General features: G+C 44.8%; 1 protein-coding gene across 1 annotated transcript; it reads left to right on the forward strand.

Moving 5' to 3' along the window:
• Positions 1-13,627: 13,627 nt before the first annotated feature.
• RHOV (ras homolog family member V) lies at positions 13,628-15,889 on the forward strand. The gene is made up of 3 exons (XM_037834283.1): positions 13,628-14,171; positions 14,379-14,437; positions 14,616-15,889. Exons 1-3 carry the CDS (start codon positions 13,964-13,966, stop codon positions 15,057-15,059), a joined length of 711 nt encoding a protein of 236 aa, XP_037690211.1. The 5' UTR covers positions 13,628-13,963; the 3' UTR covers positions 15,060-15,889.
• The last annotated feature ends 775 nt before the right edge of the window (positions 15,890-16,664 follow it).

Below are 16,664 nucleotides of genomic sequence, written 5' to 3' on the forward strand. Positions count from 1 at the left end.
TGGGAAGACTCTGGGGAGGACTTCTGAGGAAGGGCCCCACGGACCTAGTGTCATATCAGACGCGGGGAGGTGAAGAAAAAGTGCGGGAAAGGTTCCTGGGGAGATGTGGCAGCTGGTGGCAGTGACAGCATTGTTGGGGCAGAGGCCATAAAGATTGAGCTCAGTTCTGGACAGTTGCGTATGAGATGTGTGTAAACTCATGGCAGCTACTAGTAAATATTTATCAAACAACTGTGAGAGTGAGCTCTCTACACCTCAGTTTCTACATCTGTAAAATTAGAAAAACCTACCTTATAGGAATGTTAGTATGATAGGATATTATGCAAACCACTCAGCAATGTGTCTGTACCTAGAAAATGCTCAATATAAGTTAACTATTAGTAGTACTTGTTGGCCGAAAATCCAGACCAAATGCAATGATTGAATTGACTTAAGTGAATAATTAGTTTTTTTTTTAATAGACTACTTTTTGGAAGAATTTTAGAGTCATAGAAAAAATGAGAAGATTGTACAGAGAATTCCCATATACACTATAGCCTTTCCCCCTATTATTAACATGTTACATTTGCATGGTATATTTGTTACAATTAATGAACTAGTTTTGATACATTAGTATTAAAGCCTATATGTTTTTATATTTCCTTAGTTTTTATCTAATATCCTTTTTCTGTTTCAGGATCCCTTTCGGGATCCCACAGTACAGTTAGTTGTCATGTCTCCTTAGACTCCTCTTGGCTGTGACAGTTTTTCAGGCTTTCCTTCCTTTTGATGACCTTGAAGTACTGATCAAGTATTTTGTAGGATGTTCCACTATTGGAATTTGTCTGATGTTTTTGTCAAGATTATGGGTCTTTGACAGGTAAAATACTGTTATTATCACATCCTATCAAGGGCACATAATATCAACAGGACTTATCACTGTTGATGTTGACCTTGATCACCCAGCTGAGAAAGTGTTGGTGAGGTTTCTCCATTGTAAAGTGGCTCTGCTGCTTTCCCCCTTTCCATCCTGTACTCTTTGGAAATGTGCAGCCCACACTTAAGGAGTGGGGAGTTATTCTCTGTCTCCTTGAGGGTGATTTACATAAATTATGTGGGATTTTTCTGCACTGGAGATTTTGTAATTCTTTTTTTTAAATTTTTATTGTGGTGACATATGTACTACATAATATTTCCCATTTTTAATAGCTTGTTTTTTAGTTTAATTTTTATTTTGATCATGGTAATATATGTACACAGTTGAAAAAATAGAGCTACCAGACTTACTAAGAAAACCTGGTAGTGTTTTGCCCCCACTCCAGTTAAACTCTATGCCATCTGTACTCATCTCTCAGTGTCCCAGACATGCTGACCTAAGGATGTTCCCAGAATGTACCATGCCCCTCCAGACTTGAGTCTTTGGTCTTGGGAGTTCACTTTGGAGGTTGTTCCCTCTGGGACAGCTTCAGGGGCCCCTCCCTGGTGTTCCCACAGCTCCTGTGCTGATGACCCCGCATTGCAACCACCCGGTAACTTGTCTCTCTCCGAAGACTGTGAACTCCCCAAGGGCAAGGGTGGTTCTGTCTTGTTCTCCATGTCCTGGCACAGAACCTGACACTTTGTTGGCTCCTGTCAAAATATTCTAAAGGAAAGAGGGCCCTGGGCCCACTTGGAACACGTCTTCACTGGTCGTAAATCTCTTCTCCTTCCTGTTTGGTTCCCTTCCAGATGTTTCCAGACCCACCAGAGTCATCCCAATTCTCAAAAATCCACCCCCCTCCCTGTTACTGTCATCCGTTCTCTCACTGAGTGAATGTCAAAGCCTCACCAAAGGCACATGCCTACCAGCCTGCCTTCTTTCCCCACCACCATCCTCTAGGGTTGAGGCCCAGTGGCCCTTATTGTCCCTATTCCAGGTGGGAAATGGGAGCATTCTCCTGACAGTGGTCCTCAAACTGGGGTTCTTACAATGCTTAGGGATGTGAAAAGATCATCCAAGGCACACAGGGCACAAATAATTTTAAAGGGATATGTTTCCAGAGCTTCATTATTTCCTTGGGTTCTTTCCTTTAAAATGCCCTTCAGGAGAAGGCACTTGGGAGCAAGGGGCAGGTCCTTTCTACCTCCCCAGCTCCTACTTTACAAAAGAAAGGACCACCATTCACCCACCAGTTTTATTTATACATAGTCAATATATACAGTACCCCGTAAATGTCATCCTTTGCGAGCATTTAATCTTAAAATGAAGTTTTAATTGTCAGCATGGTTTTATAAACTTCTCCGGGGGAGTATGGAAGTCTTGGTGGGCTCAGTGCTTTCTGCCAGCACTCCCTCTGCTGGGAGCCCCCCAGGCTGGACTCTGCCCTCCCACAACCACCCTGGGTGCTGTTTCTCCAGAGCCCGAAGCTCGCCCACCCCCTTTTCGGGCTGTGGGATCTAATTCAGCTGGATGCTGTTGGACAAGTCACCCAGCCCCGCTGAGTCCCCTTCTCCTTTCCTCAACTGTAAGTTGTGAGGGTAGAACTAAACCTTCTTGAAGGTCCCCTTCAGCTCTAACATTCTGTGATTTCACTATAAGCCAAACCTTTGTCACAGTCCATTTAGAGGCATGTGGAGATGATGCCCAGGGAATAATTTTTTTTAGGATGCTGCCTCAGAGCCCGTGCTATGCTTCTTACCTATTCCTTAGTCTAAGATACATTTCAAAAGCTCTGAGGCTTCAGCCAGGGGCCTTCCCTGATTAATGTGAAGCCCAATAAAATCTAACAGCTACTCCTCATCCTGCTTCCTGCCCTCATGAACTTTCAGGTCATAAGACCTGACACACTGGAAGTACTCAGGAAGTGCTTGTTGAACGAATGCAGGGCTTGATGTGTAGTGTGCATTCCTACACACATTCTGTCACACTGAATATGGATGGATTAAATTTACCTATATATTCACCCACATCACCTCTTACAGAAACAGTTTTCAAACTTTTAAAAATTAAAGAAACTTTTTATTAAAAACGGCACCACCAGCAAAACCCAAAATATTTTAAAAGACTGGCAATACCAAGTGTTGTGAGGGTGTGGAGTAATTGCAAATCTCACACATAGCTGGTGGGAATATAAAATGGTACAATCAATTAACTTTCACTTACCTTGTGATGCAGCAATTCCATACTTGGGTATTTAGCCAAGAGATGTGAAAATATATGTCCACACAAAGATTTGTACATGAATGTTGCTAGCAGCTTTATTCTTAATTGCCCTGCACTGCAAGCAACTCAAATATCTATCAACAGAATAGATTAATAAATTATGGTATATCCATACAGTGGACTACTACTCAGCAAGGAAAAAAAAGAATAAACTGTTATTACACACACCAGCATGAATGAATCTCACAGAAACATGCTGAACAAATGTACTCACGTGCACAAAATATTATTTGGCTGTAAAAGGAAGTTCTGAGACACTGAAAATATGCTGAGTGAAATAAGCAAGGTGCATAAGGACAAATACTCTATGACTTCACTTATATAAAATATCTAGAAATAGCAAAATTGTAGACACAGAAAGTAGATTAGAGGTTATCAGGAGATGGAGGAGGAGGGAAAGGGGAGTTGTTGCTTGGTGGGCAAAGAGTGTTTGTAAATTTTAGAAATTTTAAAATAAAATTAAAAAGAAACAACAACTATGCTGAGCAAAAGAAGTCAGACACAAAAGAGTACACAGAGTATGAGTCCATTTATTTGAAATTCTAGAACAGATGAAAATTAAGCTATAGTGACAGCAAACAGATCATTGGTTGCCTGGGGCCTGACATCGGTGGGGGGTAGGGGGTTGAATAGGAAGGAGCAAGAAGGGACTTTTTAGGGGAGATGGAAATGTTTTATATCTTGATTGTGCTGGTGGTGATTACACAGGTATACACATTTGTCAAAACTCATTGAACTATACACTTAAAATGGGCACCTATTATTGTATGTAAGTTATGCCTAAACAAGGTTGATTACAGACCAAAATTTAAAAAATATCTTTGGCCAAATGTCAGAATGTTAATTAGTGCATATAAGACAAAGGATAACAACACAATATATAACCTGCTTTGTAGCCTGTCATTCGTAAGGGGAGGACTGAAAATAGGGCAGGTGTTGGAGCCCCAGATGTGGCCTTGGATCCTGCTGCTCTCTCTTAGCTGTGAGACCTTGGGCAAGCCACTTACCCTGCACGAAGACTCAGTTTCCTCATCTGTAAAACAAAAATAAGAACCATATTTGTATATTAGAATGATCACTTAAATAAAAGCCATCTTCATTTTTGAGCTCCCTATCTGGAAGACAACATTTTCAGAAAACAAAATTACTGAACCTATACCTGACAAAATTTATATTGTTCATTCTCAGGCAGGCTCTTGACTTCATCTGCAAACATGTGCCCTGACCCAGGGAGAAGATAATTATAAAAATAGCGCACTCGTACAGAGCACTCTGTACCCACACCCTTCTAATCATTCTCCAACACTCATTTAGGCCTCATAACACTCTATGAGCTAAGTACTATTCTAATTCCATTTTACAAACAAGGAAACTGAGGCCTGGAGTAGTCAACAGCTAATGAGTAACACAACCTAGCTATCCAATCCGGGTCATTTGGCCCCAGAGCCCATGCTCGCAGCCATCAAGCTAACTTGTCTATGGTTGACAAAGATGTAATTTAAGATAAAGAGGGAAAAGGAACTCACCTTATAAATACTAACCTCATACAGACCTAAACATGAAGAAAACCCAGTACCTTCCTCTTAGTACTTTCATTAAAAGCAGTGAAAGCTGATTTCATGTTGGTTTGGAAAACTCCGTTCTCTGGTCTCAATTGCTGTCATTTTCTGGAACTATTAGTAGGAGCAAAAAGGGACCTAACTAGGATGAACAACTGTTCCAGTTTGCCTGAGACTGTCCAGAACTTTAGCACTGAAAGTTCTGTGTCCTGGAATATCCCTTAGTCCTGGTCATGCTAGGCCTAGCTGTTCCCCAGTGAAATAATCCCAAAGGAAAAGAGAAGCTGTGGTGTGATCTTCTGGATCTGGCTTCTACTGCCCTATCCAGCTTACTCCTGCCTCAGCTAGGCTAAGCTATTTTTAGTTTCCGAAATAAACCAGACTCTCTCTCTTTCCCCTCTGGGCCCAATTCGAACTGTTTCTTCAGGTTCATTTCAAATCCAACCAGACTGATGAAGTTGACAGGTATAAACTGGTATGGCCACACCAGTTATTAAAATATTGAAATATTTCTATACTGGTCGGTAAATATCCACTTTCCCAGGTGTGCCCCAGATTGCAGTGTACTTCCCTGTCACCCGTCCCCAGGATCCAGACATCAAAGAGCTAATGTCTGGCCCAGCAAAGGTCTTCTAGAAAGCTGCTACAACAAATGGCTGGCATCTTTTCTGAGGCCAAACCAATTCCTAACCAATGTAAATATCATCTCTGATGACAGGTATGTGGAATAAGAATTTATATAAGCAATGCCAAGAGGAAAATTTGGAGTAACACAATTTTTAAAGCAATTTTATGGGGACATAATCACATATCATAGAAAACATCTGAAGTTTACAATCATTGGCTTACAGTATCATCACACAGCTGTGCATACTGGAGTAATACAATTTTTAATTGAATGCTTGTTGATTGCATTCTCTTTTTATAAAATTGCTGATGTTCATCATGAACATCATCACAATCATCATTGTCATCATCGAATGATAACATATGCTGTAAGGTTAACACCAGAGACCTGAGAGGACCTCAGTGGTAGCAGCACCAGCTTGCATTCAAGAGGCAGTTTTTGGTCATAGAGCCAGACTTCAAAGAGAAGCAATTAAGAATGTGGCTGGGACAAGTTGCATTTGTTGGAACCGGAGAAGAGGGAGAAGGAGGGGCTGCCCACTAATCTTCGGTCATCTGGGCAAAATGTGCAGGTTCCTCTTCGTTCTTTTTTTCTTTCACTCCACAAATAGTTAATGAGTTCTTACTAAATGGAATGCCACTGGGCTAGGGCAGTAAGAGCTAGAAGGTGTCTCAGCCCTTCCCTGGCCTCCAGTGGTTTACAGTCTAGTTGAGGTATGAGATATGCACATTGGAAACACAGAGTGTTCTCAAAATTAGTGAAACAGGCAATGAGTTCAGAGAAGTGGGATTTGACGCAGGGTGGAGCTAGGTCAGGGGAACAGGTGAGCCCTGTTTGTTCACCTCTGTACACCCAGCACTTTCCACAGTGCCTAGCCCACAGTGGGTTCGTAGGATACTGCACTGAATGAATAAATGAGACCCAAACTACTCACCATCCTGCTATTCACAGGCAGTCAGGTTGACATGCATCTCCTCTTTTTCCTAAATATACAATACATAAGTATCATTATTTCACATTTCAATAGCTTTTTTCTTTGCAAAAGTGACATGTAGAAAAAAGAGAAAATATTGATAAGCAATATAAAATTAATAGCTGACTCGTGCTTGGAGCTCATTACATCAGGCAAAATAAGCTTCCCACTTAGAGGAAAGAGGTAAGGACTGTCCACATTTTGCCCTTCATATTGGTCCCTCTTTCATTCTAATTGTAAATTTATTTTTTTGGAGGGGGTACTGTTTGGGCTCGAACTGTTTATATAATTCTGTTTCACTTAGCATTATCTTATAACATTTTCCCACATAATTGAAAACTCTCTTAGGGATCATTTTCAGTGGCTGCTTATTATTGCATCCTGCAGGTGTACTCTAATCAGAGGATGGGTGATCCCAGGCAAAGATGCGTAGGCTCTGTCCTGTGGCCAAGATAACAGGGCTTCACTGGACGTTTTCGAGTGGGAGAATGACAGAATAAATTTGTTTTAGGAAGCTTGGGTGGACTCGAAATGAACAAGACACGAGTAGGAGGTGATTACTGTGGCAGAGGATGTGGAAAGGAAGAGAGGGAGTGAAACACTTGAAAGAGAGAACTGAAGACTGAGGAAGACAGAGAGTGAGTCCAAGGGTATTCTGAGGTTTGGAACCTGTTCAAGGCCCCAATTCCTTCCAACTCATTTGACTGAGAGAATTGAGCTACTATTGTTAGAAATAAGGAAGTTGGAGGGGGGAGCTCAGTTAATTAAAGGGGACTGGAGTCCTTTTAGACAAATGTTTTAGGTGGCAACTCCTATAGGCCTTTGAAAATATTAGCCAGGGCTTGAGTGAAAGGTCTGGGCTGTTGTAGTTGGGATCAGTTGGTTAGAGAGAGGAGGTCAGAGAAAGGAATGGAGGAGCCTGGGTGTTGGGCAAGGGGAAGGCGGGGAGCAGAGGAGCAGCCCTGACCCTGAGCTGTTGGTTGAGGGTCTAAGGGCAGCCCGGAGGGGTCCTTGAGGCTGGCCCAGCTGGCCAGGGAAGCCCCACTCCAGAAGAGCACCATGGGGCAGACTCAGCCCAGGCCACTGAATTTGCCACAAATACCCTCCCAGGACAGTTGAGAAAAACATCCAGGGACCCAGTTGACTAGAAAGCTCAAAAGGTGTGAGATCTAATTTTAATATTATGATGATGATAAATAAGTGTTTATCATAAAATTATTTTTCTTTCATCCTCCCTCCCCCTCTTCCCTCAAAGCTTTCTGACCGTCTCATCTAAGTCTCTGGGTGGCAGGCCTGATTAGGGGTCTTGGAGTGGAGTAGGCAGAAGGAATGGAAAAGACCAAAACAAGTGCATTTAACTCACAAAAGCCACTGCTTTGATCTTTTTGAATAAAATTTCTAACAACTGCTATTCTTTTGTTAACCCCTTTTACAGAAGCATGAAAATCATAGTGGTGGAGTGGAGGTGGAATTCTTTCAGTTTATTCTTATTGAGTTGAGGTTTTGTTATAGGTATCCCAATGTTTGCAGTAAATTTAAACAAGATAAGGGAACTGAAAATTTGACCACACCCGAGGGTCGATGTATGGCTTGCTGATTCTGGAACTAACTGCCATTTACTGGCTCATTTGATCTCGGGGCAATTACATTGACTCCTCTAGGCTGCAGTCTAGTCAAGGAGAAAATGGGAAGAAGCACCCCCATCCCATTCCCAGGAAACTTACTTGGCCTTTGAAACTAAAGAGCTTCTACAAGCCTAAAGCTCCATACAACTGTGTTGGACATTTTGGAAGCAAGATGTTATTGCTGCTATGATTTAAGGTCAGGGCCAAGTTGTTGTTTTTAAATTGACTTTATATTTTAGAACAGCTTTAGATTAACAGAAAAACTAAGAAGATAGTACGGAGAGTTCCCGATATACTCCATACCCATTTCCCACTATTATTAACATCTTATGTTAATATGGTACATTTGTTACAACTAACGAACCAATATCAACACATTATTAACTAAAGTCTACGTGTTATTCAGATTTCTTTGATTTTTACCTAACATCTTTTTTCTGTTCCAGGATCCCAACTAGGATAACACATTACATTTAGTTGTCATGTCTCTTTATACTCTTCTTGGCTATGACGGTTTGTCAGGCATTTCTTTTTTTTTTAATGACCTTAACAATTTTGAAAAATATTGATGAAGTATTTTGTAGGATGCTCCACTATTGGAATTTATCTGACATTTTTCTCAAGATTATGGGTTTTTGACAGGTAAAATATTGTTATCATCATATCATATCAAGGGTATATAATATCAACATGACTTGTCACTGTTGATGATGCCCTTAATCACTTGGCTGAGGGAGTGTTTGTCAGATTTCTCTACTGTAAAGTGACTTTTTCCCCTTTCCATACTTACTCTTTGGAAGAAAGTCACAATTCACAGCCCACACTTAGGAAGTAAGGAGTTACACTCCATCTCCTTGAGAGCAGAGTATCTACATAAAGTATTTGGAATTCTTTTGTATTGGAGATCTGTTTATTCTCTCCTATTTATTTATTTATTTATTTATGCAATCATTTATTTATATTAGTATGGACTCATGGATATCTACAGGTATACCTCAGAGATATTGCAGGTTTGGTTCCAAACCACTGTAATAAAAACAAATATCACAATAATGTGAGTCACACAAATTTTTTGGTTTCCCAGTGCATATAAAAGTTATGTTTACATGATGCTGTAGTTGATTAAGTGTGCAATGGCATTATGTCTAAAAAAACAATGAACATACCTGAATTTGAAATAGTTTCTTGCTAAAAAATGCTAACCGTCATCTGAGCCTTTAGCGAGTCGTAATCTTTTTGCTGGTGGAGGGTCTTGCCTCGATGTTCATGGCTACTGACTAACCAGGGTGGTGGCTGCTGAAGGTTGGGGTGGCTGTGGCAATTTCTTAAAATGAGACAACATGAAATATGCTGCATCAATTGACTTTTCCTTCCGTGAAAGATTTCTCTACAGCATGCAATGCTGTTTAATAGTATTTTCCCACAGTACAACTTCTTTCAAAATTGGAGACAGTTCTCTCAAATCCTGCCACTGCTTTATCAATTAAGTTTATGTAATATTCTAAATCCTTTCTTCTCATTTCAACAATGTTCACAGCATCTTCACCAAGAGTAGATTCTATCTCAAGAAACCACTTCATTTGCTCAACCATAAGAAGCAACTCCTCATCCTTTCAAGTTTTATCATGAGATTGCAGCAATTCAGTCCCGTCTTCAGGCTCCACTTCTAATTCTGGTTCTCTTGCTATTTCCACCACATCTACAGTTACTTCCTCCACTGAAGTCTTGAATCCCTCAAAGTCATCAGTGAGGGTTGCAATCAGCTTCTTCCAAACTCCTATTAATTTTTGTATTTTGATCTCCTCCCATGAATCTTGAATGTTCTCAATGGTGAACCCTTTCCAGAGGGTTTTCAATTGTCCTTGACATATTCATCAAAGGAATCCTTATCTATGGCAGCTATAACTTCATGAAGTGCATTTCTTAAATCATATGACTTAAAAGCCAAAATGACTACTTGATCCATGGACTGCAGGATGGATGCTGTGTTAATATGCATGAAAACAATATTCATCTCATACATCTCCATCAAAGCTCTTGGGTGATTGGGTGCATTGTCAATGAGCAGTCATATTTTCAAAAGAATCTTTTTTCCTAAGCAGTAGGTCTCAACAGTGGGCTTAAACCATGTTGTAAACAGATGTGCTATCTCATCCAGGCTTTGTGATTCCATTTAGACAGCAGGGGCAGAGTACATTTAGCATTCTTAAAGACCCTAGGATTTTCAGAATGGTAAATGAGCACTGGCTTCAACTTAAAGTCACCAGCTGCATTAGCTCCTAACAAGCGAGTCAGCCTGTCCTTGGAAGCTTTGAAGCCAGGCATTGACTTCTCCTTTCTAGCTATGAAAGTCCTAGGTGGCATCTTCTTCCAATAGAAGGCTGTTTTGTGTACATTGAAAATCTGTTGGTTAGTTTACCCACCTTCATCAATTATCTTAGCTACATCTTCTGGATAACTTGCTGCAGCTTCTGCATCAGCACTTGCTGCTTCACCTTGCAGCATAACTTTGATGTTATGGAGACGGCTTCTTTCCTTAAACCACATGAACCAACCTCTGCTAGCTTTAAACTTTTCTTCTGCAGTTTCTTCACTACTCTTGGCCTTCATAGAATTGAAGAGAATTAGGTCTTTCCTCTGGATTAGGCTTTGGCTTAAGGGAATGTTGTCGCTGGTTTGATCTCCTATCCAGACCACTCAGGCTTTCTCAATATCAGCAGTGATGCGGTTTCACTTTCTTATGATTCATGTGTTTACTGGAGTAGCATTTATAATTTCCTTCAAGAACTTTTCCTTTGCATTTACAACTTGGTGGTTTGACCCAAGAAGCCTAGCTTTTGGCCTAGGTCAGCTCTTGACATGCCTTTCTCACCAAGCTTAATCATTTCTAGCTTTTGATTTACAGTGAGAAATATGTGATTCTTCATTTCACTTGAAAACTTAGAGGCCATTATATGGTTATTAATTGTCCTAATTTGAATATTGCTGCATCTCAGGGAATAGGGAGGCCTGAGGAGGAGAGAGACAGGGGGGAACAACTGGTTGGGGGAGGAGTCAGAATGTACACAACATTTGTGGATTAAATTCGCTGTCTTATACGGGCACAGTTTGTGGTGGCCAAAAACAATCACAATAGTAACATTAAAGATCACAGATCACTATAACAGATATAGTAATGAAAACGTTTGAAATGTTGAGAGAATCACCAAAATGTGACACAGAGACACAGAGTGAGCACATGCTGTTGGAAAAGTGGCTCCAATACACTTGGTCGATGCAGGTTGCCACAGACCTTCAATTTGTAAAAAAAAAAAAAAAAAGAAAATGCAATATCTGCAAAGCACAATAAAGGAAAGCATAATAAAATGAGGTATGTCTTATTTTATACTTTGGGTTATAATCCAATACTACTTTGTTTTGTTGCCTAAACTGTTCCATTTTTGGCCACTGGGAGCTCTTTCAGTCGGTTCCTGTGTCCCTTTGACATGCCCCCCCCCACAATCTTTATGGAATTTTTTTTTTAAGCATTTCTTTACTTTCTGTATGCTCCAGGTGCATCTTATATATTTCTTGCCCCAATCCTTGGAGAAATCAGCCATTTTACCAAGAAGAATATCAGGGCCCAGTTTTAATCCTAGTGAATGTGTGTCTGGCTGGAAGTTGGGGCAGAAGATCTGGCAGATGGAGAGGGATCAGGCCCAATCTACCCTTAGGAGGGGACTTTCCCGGCAGCAGCAGCCAGATTTGCAAGTCATTAGCCAAGAAATATGTGACTCATCAGCTCCCCAGGTTGTCTCCTCCCTCCCCCTCTTGCTGACAAGACTGTCCCTAAACCAGCTCAGACACAGGGACCTAGGTCAGAAAATGTCTCCACCCATGAGGCCAGAGGAGAATGGCTCATCTGAGGCCAAGTCAGGTTGTCACCCATGCCCAGGAGATACCACCCCCCTGTCTTATAAAGAGAAAACTTCAATATATCCATTTGTCTAGTATTTATACTACTCCTACCTGCAGAAAAGATTAAAGAGGATTACCTTCCAACTTACAACTACAATAAAACTAGGTAAAAGGACAAGAGCATTGTGGAAAAGAATATGTGTGTACTGTACGTGTGTGTGCGTGTGTGTGCATGTGTGCAGGTGTGTGTGTTTACTAGTTTTATCTCAGAAACCTGGGCTGGGGCAACTTTCCTAGGATTCCTGAATCACAGATTCCTAGGGCCAGAAGGGTTTTCAGAGAGGCGCAAACTTCACCTGTCATTTCAGAGTCAAGACTGATCAAGTGATTTCCTGGGGAGCGTGGGTGGTGTCACATAGTTAGTGAGCTGACAAATTGGGAGTATTGGGACAAGTCTCCTGATGTCCAGCTCTTTTCATTTTCCCATTTTTGCCTGTCTTTCCAGGACAGAAAAAACAACAGCCTTTGGACCTTCTAGGAGGATACAGTGGCAGGGCAACACTCTGGGGTCTCTTTAATTTGCCAGATGACCAAACTTACATGGATGTGTCTGAGAAGTCTTTGGGGACTTTGGGTCTACAGTGAGCAATTTTGTAGCAGCCCCCGACATTCAGGCTAAGGGAATGTAGAATATAGACACTGGGATGTAGAAGTGGATACTACAGAATGGTAGGATGGGGATCTTTAATGATTAAATCAGCAACTTTCTACTTGTTTTCCTCTCCTTCCACTCAAAAATAAAAATCAGGAATCCTGAGACATCTTCCAAGTGATTTAGAGACTTGGATTTATGGATTCTTATTGCACCGATTCTTTGGGAAATAGCATTCTCTCTTTTCTTTGATATTCAACCCTCCCCTCCTGCCCACCACAGTCCCAAATAACACTCTCGGGCGTGCAAAAGCCCAGGAATGGCTGACGCCCTGTGCTAAGGTGTTTTCAATGACCTCTGTATAGGCTGAGATGAAAGACCGCCTTAGGGATCAGAGGAAGGACGGCGGGCCTGGTGTCCCTTGGTGTGGCTGCAATAAAGAGATGAATTAGCATCAGGCTACTATTCCTTCACTCTCTCAGTGACCTCCCAGGGCTACTTGGAAGATCTTGTCTCAGTTTGTGAACTCTTCTAGGACAAGGACAGTGAGTGACCCAGAACTGTACCTGCAAATAGGTAAATTAGTATGTGCTTTTGATGATGATGAAAATACTGATACTAGCTGTCTTGGGGACTTACAAAACATTCAAATGGGGAACTGTCCTTGAAATTCCACTCCAACTTGCTTCTCCACCACCCAGAGTTCCCTTAGCAGAGGACAGTGAAAGTATTTAAAGCCTGCCTTCAGGCTGGGCCTAGAGGGAGCTCTACCATAGAAGCTGCTCCTGCAAGCTGTACTTATGCCTGAGTTTCTCTGCCTCACTCACGATCTGGATATTTCTTTTTAAGCATCTTATTAATAAAATTATTATAAAATAATACATGATTGATTGTAAAAAATTTCATTTTTTTGTAATAACAAAGCAGAAATTTGAAATTCTTCCTCTTCTCCCCAACTCCCCAGAAGTAACCACTATTACCAATTCTGGGCCTACCCTTCCAGACTTTTTTATTCTCGTGCATGTAGGTTTTTGTTTTAATTTGAACAGAGGTGGGCTCATGCGGTGTTATGTGTTCTGCAGCTTGCTTTTTCCTCTTTCTCTGCCAAGGTACCTAGATCTGCCTTATTTTGGCGATTCTTCGGCATTGAGCGTCAGCTTTCCGCCTGGCTTTATTCGCCTGCTGTTTTTGAGGTTGCGGGTCTCGCGCGGTGTCCGGCAGAGCAAAGCGGTGGAGGCTGCCAGGCCGGTGGGCGGGGCCCGGGGCCGCTCGGGATATGCAGATGAAATGGGCGGGGCCTCACATATACCGGCGGGTAGCGGCCAGCGGGCGCGCCCAGCCTCGACCGGCTCTGTCAGAGGCAGCCAGAGGCAGCCGGAGGAACCTGCTCCCCGAGCGAAGCGGAGCCTCGTTCCGGGCTGGCCCCTCTGCTGCACCTGGAGCGGGCCATGCCCCCGCGGGATCTGAGCGAGTCCGAGCCGCCTCCCCTCCGGGCCCCGACCCCTCCGCCGCGGCGGGGCAGCGCGCCCCCGGAGCTGGGCATCAAGTGTGTGCTGGTGGGCGACGGCGCGGTGGGCAAGAGCAGCCTCATCGTCAGCTACACCTGCAATGGGTACCCCGCGTGCTACCGGCCCACGGCTCTGGACACCTTCTCCGGTACGTTCAACGGCCCCGGCGGCCGCGTGAGCCGGGGTGGGGAGGGTGCACCCGGGAGCCGAGGCTGGCACCGCGGCGGGAGGCCACGGAAGCCCCTGGGGAGGGAGGCGGGAGCAGGCCTCGAGGTGGCGCTGGTGAGGCCCAGTGGGCCTGGCGGGCCCCAGGACGCGCTTCCTAACTCAGGCTTCTCGGTCCCTGCCCCTGCAGTGCAAGTCCTGGTGGATGGAGCCCCCGTGCGCATTGAACTCTGGGACACTGCGGGACAGGTGAGAAGCTAGGGGCAGCCTTGGGGGAGGTGGGCTGGAGACTGGGGGAACCCTAGGTCGAGCAGGAATGGGTAAGGCCTCGGGCTCCTGGTTACAAATCCTAGGTGAAAAGTGGATTCCTGCTCCATGTGGCAGGGAATTAGCCTATTAACCTGACGACCCTGGCCTTCCACCCCAGGAGGATTTTGACCGCCTTCGCTCTCTGTGCTACACCGATACCGACGTCTTCCTTGCCTGCTTCAGCGTGGTGCAGCCCAGCTCCTTCCAAAACATCACGGAGAAATGGCTGCCGGAGATCCGCACTCACAATCCCCAGGCGCCGGTGCTGCTGGTGGGCACCCAGGCCGACCTGCGGGACGATGTCAATGTACTGATTCAGTTGGACCAGGGGGGCCGGGAGGGCCCAGTGCCCCAACCCCAGGCCCAGGGTCTGGCCGAGAAGATCCGGGCCTGCTGCTACCTGGAGTGCTCGGCTTTAACGCAGAAGAACTTGAAGGAGGTGTTTGACTCGGCCATTCTCAGTGCCATCGAGCACAAGGCCCGGCTGGAGAAGAAGCTGAATGCCAAGGGTGTGCGTACCCTCTCCCGCTGCCGCTGGAAAAAGTTCTTCTGCTTTGTTTGAACAGCTATGGCAGGGTCGTGAGGAGTTGGCCGATGGCCAGAGACTTCTGGAACCTGGGGCTTCTGGCAGGGCCAGGCTACCCCCATGGGACTCAGTTCCCTTCTGAATGCCGGTGGGACACAGGGCTGCTAAATGCCCATTCTGATGCCAGGGTAGTTGTAAGGCCCGGAGGAGGGAAGGCAGTGAACTGGATTTCTGCAGTCAGAGCACTTTTATTTCATAGGATGGTCCTAGGAGTGTCAGCCACCTCCGAGCAGTTTGGGATCCAATTCTGGGTTTCTCATTGTGGACCCTCGGGTCTACCTGGCTGAATTAGGACCCCTCATGGTGGTCGCCAACCCCTCCTTGGCACAGGAGCAAGGAAGAACCTGGGGAACAGCTAGGGATCTTGGAGGGCTGGAAGGTGACTAGGCCTGATTTGGCAAGAAGTTGGGGCTGAACTGTGAAAGAGAGGTCTGAAAGATTGAGAGAGGGAGCAGAAAGTGAGGCCTGGGGGCCGTGGGACTAGAGGCAGCTGGGGAGGAGGAAGAGGCAGATCTGAGGGCGAGGCTTGGAAGGAGACCGGGGAAGTGGAGCAGCTGAGGAGCAAGGCTGGCACCTGGGCTTCGCTTAACCCCCAAGGCCAGGGTGGGCGGGGCAGCTGGTCCCTGGGAAGAGCTGGTTCTCTGGGCTCCCTAGGCACTGCCCAAACTGGCTGGTCCAGGAGTGGGGCAGGAAGTGAGAGTCAGGGCCCAGCAGGTGGAGGGGGAGGAGCTGTAAATTAGAGCCTGAAGGAGGAAGGGTCTGAGGGTCACCCTTCTCCCTAGCATCACAGCCTAGGAGGTAGAGCAGTGCAGAATTGCAAATAAAGCATTAAGTTTCTGAAACTGCTGTCTGTGTCATTTCCTGGAGTCCACAGTGACCTCTCTGCCTGTGGCTCCCCAAGAGCCCTCCTCAAAGATCTTACAGTTTGGATAGAGGCAGGTTGGGTATCAGAGGACAATCAGGGGCTGAAATTAGGTTAAAGGTTGGGGGCTGGACAAAGAGGCTGATGGGATGGAAACTGAACTGGAGTAGGGGGGTGGCAGATACAGGCATGGGGCTCTCCACTTGGGGCTTAGCTGGTTCCCAGGAGAACTAGCGTGGGAAGCAGCCTGGAAACGGGTTTCCCCAGGTGTCAGCGCCAGAGCTGCTTTCCCATGACCTCAACAGGCGGGTGGGGCCCCTCCCCTCTCCTCCTCCTTTCTAGAGTGCAGGGCTCAGTACTGGGGCTCTGGGACTCTGGGGCAATCCAGATCCCTTTTAACCTTCCTGCTGTGGTCTGGCAGAGGCCATCTCCTGACAGTCCACAGGGCCCAGTGTCTGAGATTGGGGGTGGGAGGTGGGGGCCGAGCAGGGAAGGAAGCCTGTAAAGCCTAGACCTCAGCCACTGGACTTGGATTTTCTCTGGCCAAACTTCTTGGGCTTGGGTTGGCTGGACCCAGTCTTCAGCTATGGACCTCCAAGTCCATACAAAGACCTAGTGAAGTCCAAGGTGCCAGTTGCAAACAATTTAAATAGAAGTTTTGTCCCAGAATTCCTGTGGGAGTGAGGGTTCACTGGGGGACAGGGATCCGGAGAACATTG

This window comes from Choloepus didactylus, chromosome 4, assembly GCF_015220235.1.
Source record: "Choloepus didactylus isolate mChoDid1 chromosome 4, mChoDid1.pri, whole genome shotgun sequence".
NCBI classification, from domain to species: Eukaryota; Metazoa; Chordata; class Mammalia; order Pilosa; family Megalonychidae; genus Choloepus; species Choloepus didactylus.